Genomic DNA, 5364 nt, shown 5'->3' with positions numbered 1-5364 from the left:
AATCACTTTGTGAGTGGACTTGTCGAGTTGGGGAATAACTCGGTGAGTCAGGGTGAGTCAGGGGGACTGGAGTTCAAGGCAGAACTCGCCGAGTTGTTCTTGAGACTCGGCGAGTTGAGTCGGGGTGGCCCCGAGATTCATGCCAGGTGGAACTCGTCGAGTCAAGGGAAGTACTCGACGTGCCAAGTAAGGGACTTAGAGAGTTAGTGGACACGTGTAGACTCGCCGAGTCGCCCTAGTGCACTCGACGAGTCGGGTCAAAGTTTGACCGTTGACCTTGTTGACTTTTAGGGTTGAGTATAGTTGTATTTATGAGAGTATTTACTTTATGTGATTAGGCGGAGGCTAGATCACATTTCTGCCGAGTCAGACACTTACCGAGACACCGAGGTGAGTCTTCTCACTATACGTTACCTAGAATGGTATTATGCGATGACCAGAGGGTCTTATGTGTTACGTATGGGATTATGTGCTATGTGATATATGTATGTTGTATGATGATATAGACCGGACCGGAGGGTCCAACGAGCTATGACCGGACCAGAGGGTCCAACGAGCTACGGGACTGGAGGGTCCCGCTGAGACACATCGACCGGAAGGTCGCATTATAGCCTCGAGTGGCGTATGTGTTGTATGCGGTATTTTGGGGAACTCACTAAGCATTTATGCTTACAGTTGTTGTGATATGTGTTTTAGGTACCAGTGATGAGCGCGGGAAGGCGCCGACATGATTCGTACACACACTTATGGAGTTTATGATGAGATTCTGGGGAGATGTTTTGTGATGATAACATCTGATACATATGTTTTGACATTATTTTATGAGAAAATGTATGTTTTAAAAATGAAAAATTGTTTTGAAAATTTACGTTGTTACACACAACCCAATAGAAGGGTTGTGGGGTTGGTTCGTCGGAGTTGAAGGACCGAGAAAAGAAGGGATAGTGAAGACGTTGATGTTATTAAAGATGGAAATGAAAAAGAAGTTGAGGAGAATGAGAGATGGGATGGTGGCTGGTGGGACCAAGCTTAAATTTCTCGAATGTGGTTTTAGGTTTAGGGTGAAAAGATACAAATATATGGGGTCTATTAATTTTTTAAAAATATATAAAAAATAAATACATAACAAGAAAATTAATTAAAAAATAAATTAAAAAAGGGCACAATAGTCTTTTGAGGTAAGATAGGGACCAAACGCACAACGAAAACAAACAGTATGGATCATCCAAGTTAAAAAATAAGTTAGGGACCAAATGCACAAATTACCCAAACTACATGGACCATTTGTCTAATTTACTCTTACCTCTTCGGTTTGTTCACATTTGGGTAACTATATTTTTTTGTACACATCAAGGTAACGAACTTTTTGGAAGTGTTCACATATGACCATTATGACCGGTTACGACCAGATGTAACATGCTACAGCCGATCATAATGGTCATATGTGAACACTTCCAAAAAGTTCGTTACCTAGATGTGTACAAAAAAAGATAGTTACCCAGATGTGAACAAATATAAACTCCATTTCCCTTTTGATTATGGGTCGCTACGTGCTATGTAACTTGAGTTACGCCCTACGTAGTTTATTAAAACCTCGATCCTTGATTCCCTCCTAAGCGTTGCTTATGTGACTATCATACGCCCCGCGTAGGAGTAAACCTCACAATTATGAGGCTTACTAAAATAGAAAGAGATTTTACTTGAAATAATCGAGCGTTACATTTAGAATTCTCATCTCGATAAAACTGCGGAGGGATGTCAGTGTATATATATATATATATATATATATATATATATATATATATATATATATATATATATATATATATTATTGTTAGTTGGCCCATTAGAGTTAGGGCTTTAGTATTCGGCCTTTGTGGCCTGTTTGTGTGGGTCCCATATTTTTTAATAAAACTTTAAATTAAATAGAAAACATAAATAAGAAATGTAGTGGTATTTTAGTTTTTTCAGTTTTTCAAGAAACCAAAAGCAAACAAACTAGTTCAAAATATGACCATTAATCTAAAAGTTTTTTTGTTTGGACAAAATCCACAAAAAAATTCATACCACACGGACAATTTCATGCCCCTTAAAAGTATTTGATAGCTAACAAAAAACATCGCACCAAGCAGTTTACAATGGATGTCAAGGGTCTCATTTTTTATTTTGCTTCCAGCCTTCAATGGTATTGAACCGGTCCCGGATGTAGTCATAGTGTTACCATCTCTTTAATAAATATATATAGATGTAACAAAGAAGGTGAAAATAGAAAAAATATATATATATAACATTAACGGAGGTTATCGATTTTGTTGTTGTATATATAACTTATAAATATACAATACATACTTGATAGAAGTAAAAAGTGAATAAATGAAAGAATAGAAAAAAATATAGAATAGAATAGAATAGAATAGAATCTACTAGGCATCCGATGGGGCAATCCAATGTCTTCCGTTGACAAAGCTCTTCACAAGAAACCTATGGGCAGAATCGTAATTCAACTCGCGGGCCCACGATACTCCACGGACTGCTGCAGACCCAGGGCCCCAGCATCTGTACACTCCGAAAAACGCAGTCCTGCCATGTGCCAATTGCCAAACAACAACACCCAATAAACCAACCACTATATTTTGATGGCCCCACGTTATATGTATGAAGATTCGTATGTTGTTTTTAATCCAATTAAGGAATGATGGTTAGGTATGTTGCAAAAACTGATTATTTTAAGGTTACTTAAAACAATATATATAACTCCAGATAATTGATGAAATTAAGTAAAGATTGAATCATGAATGTTACGTACTTGCTTTTGTTGCTTTTATGGTCCCAATCGTCCCAGCCACCGTGGGCAACTATGTCATCGAAATGTGTGTATGAGTAAACGATCCGAGAGTATTGACCCATGGCTCGACCCACGTACAATGGTCCTGTACCCGTCACATTACACCCCACAAAAGCAAAACCGCTTTTATCATCCGGTGTTCTTCTATCATGTGCAGCTATCGATCCAAATCTCTTTGCTATCGAATGTAGCTCGCAGTCCTGAGTCAATTAATCACCCACCCTCAGTTATAATTAACCAAAGCCTACCTTATTATTAATATTATTACATAAAGGACTTTTAACCATTTTATTAACATTTAAAAATATACTATATATTTTATATGTTCTTAGTAATTTGTAAATCATCTTTTGCTCCTTTGAAAAATTAGTTACACCCTCTCTCTTTTCTAGTTTTCTTTTGGATAGATAGTCTTGCATTGCATATTTGCATATGACACCACAACAACAAGAAGACATCCACACAAGACAAGACAGATTAAGCGGCCTTTTCCACCAGACACTTTCAGTTAACCCCCTCGTCTTTTGAAATTGTTTGTATTTAACCTCATCGATCGACACAAAACATCAACTTTTTCCAAGAAGAGAATTGAGTAGATTTAGAAGAGGAGTACGTAAGCTTACTTTGTACATGGAGCGACCATTGCCGAAAATGAAGTCTATGGAGCCTTCGATGTAACACTCCTTGAAATAATGACGACCAGCGTCGTCGCATAAAGTGTCCTGTGCCCCGTAAAATCCACAACCGGAGAAATATGCTTTGTCACCGGATATTCGAAACGCCACCGCTTGCCACCCATGCATGCCGGGCATTGGAGCCGGTGCCGTGTTCTACATCACACCATTTTTGCAGCATAATTAATTAATGATCAGTACTTGAACACAGAAAGTACTACAGGACCACACGTACGTCAATGCTCATGAATTATCGATCGAGTTGTACCTTGAAACTTATATTACGGGCAGAGAAATAGTTAGCGTAGACGATGACCGAAGCTGTTTGGTAAGTACGCAGTTGCTGCCCGTCTGCCCCACGGTCACTTGCCCTGTCATGCCATTCTATCACCGTCGTCTCCCTACCCTCCCCTTGAAAAGTTATGTATGGTTTACTCTCCGGAACCACCACCTTCTCTCTGTTCCACCGCCACCCATGCACAAACATATATCAAAACGTCACTATATAATTAAATATATCGTATGCAAATTTTAACACATTAGAAATATATACTACAGATCTAGACTCATGTGTTGAATTCAAAATATTGCACTTCATGCATCATAATTTTACAGTTTCTTGTCAACTTTGAATGTACGTACACGTAAACACCGGCTGAGATATGAATGAGGATATTCTTCCGGTTATTTGATGATACGGAGTCGACAGCTTCTTGAACCGTCGTGTAGTCACCGGAACCATTGACGTCAACGGTGATATTACGATGGCCGCAGGGCCCTACCCACTTCTGCTTCGGCCTAGAGGTCGAGTTCGATGATGACGTGGTAGCGAAGAAAAAGCAGCAGAGCAAGAACAAGTACGAAACGTAGGCAGCCATTAAAGCAACAGAATGAATCACGGGAGCTAGTTTGTTAAAAGGGCCTGTTGTATTTATAGCAAACAATGTGTTGTACTAAACGGAGTAAATGTTGTACACAGAACCAGGGAATTTGTGTGGATACTGGAGTAGAGGATAATAAAACCGGTGTACTGTGCAGTAATAAGTTCAATGATTTGCAACGGTCATCTGGTGAGATCACTAGTGGCTCGGTTCAGCTCGCTCGGCTCGGCTTGAATTAAGAGGTTGAGTGTAATTTCAATATAATATATCCTAAGAAATGTTAAAATAGTTTCATGGCTCAGACTAAATTTGAATGTATAAGGATAGTGTCTAAAAGTAAATTTAAACATAAAATATAGAATTATTAGTACGGATAACGACTTAAAAAGTTAATATAACTTTTAATATGTATATATAATTGATTATTAAATTTTTTTCTTTAAATTTATCCTTTTAACTTGTTAAATTATACATATTCAGTCCTTATGATCGGATATTTTAGGTATGCCGGAAAAAATTATTTAATAGGGTAATATATTTTTCATTTTACATATTTTTAGTCCTTAATTTAATTTTATTTTTTGCACATTTAATTCTTAATTTTTTTTTGTTGCAAAATAAATCCTTGTTTTCGTCACATTTAGTATTTACGACCGGGTTATTTAGGTTTTTCTCACGACATCCTACGTAGGACAATCATTAGTAAAGTATTCAGGGTTTTTGATGCCTATGGACACCGCAGCCTCGGCTGCTTGTGTAACATCCTGGAATTTAGAGCCAAAAATTTCATTTTAAATAAATAATTATAAAAAACCAGTAGTATGAAACATCAATAGTGTCAACTCATTATATAATAAAAAAACAAATATTTCAAATAACCCAAAATATATCATAGAAAAGTAATATCAAAGTACAACTCTCAAAGATCTCATAATGCGGAAATCATAGTGTGATGTGTTGCGAT

General features: G+C 37.4%; 1 protein-coding gene across 1 annotated transcript; it reads right to left on the bottom strand.

Annotated features, from left to right (window-relative positions):
• Window positions 1–2260: 2260 nt before the first annotated feature.
• On the bottom strand, window positions 2261–4452 carry LOC111883025 (probable pectinesterase 68). Its single transcript, XM_023879386.3, has 5 exons — window positions 4162–4452; window positions 3788–3977; window positions 3469–3675; window positions 2807–3045; window positions 2261–2580 (listed from the first exon to the last, which is right to left on the bottom strand). The coding sequence occupies exons 1-5, from the start codon at window positions 4395–4397 to the stop codon at window positions 2424–2426; spliced, it is 1029 nt and encodes a 342-aa protein (XP_023735154.1). The 5' UTR covers window positions 4398–4452; the 3' UTR covers window positions 2261–2423.
• Between the last annotated feature and the right edge of the window lie 912 nt (window positions 4453–5364).

The sequence above is a fragment of the Lactuca sativa genome, chromosome 6 (genome assembly GCF_002870075.4).
Source record: "Lactuca sativa cultivar Salinas chromosome 6, Lsat_Salinas_v11, whole genome shotgun sequence".
NCBI classification, from domain to species: Eukaryota; Viridiplantae; Streptophyta; class Magnoliopsida; order Asterales; family Asteraceae; genus Lactuca; species Lactuca sativa.
Note: the sequence above shows the minus strand (reverse complement) of the source record. Positions and strands in the feature narration are given on the sequence as shown.

What these genes read in the sequence shown, in the direction of transcription:
- LOC111883025 (XM_023879386.3), bottom strand. Translation starts at nt 4,397, where the DNA reads ATGGCTGCCTACGTTTCGTACTTGTTCTTGCTCTGCTGCTTTTTCTTC. An exon ending in ATCTCAGCCGGTGTTTACGT is followed by an intron (nt 3,978 to 4,161) that starts GTACGTACATTC and finishes GCGGTGGAACAG; the next exon opens with AGAGAAGGTGGTGGTTCCGG. An exon ending in CCCGTAATATAAGTTTCAAG is followed by an intron (nt 3,676 to 3,787) that starts GTACAACTCGAT and finishes GGTGTGATGTAG; the next exon opens with AACACGGCACCGGCTCCAAT.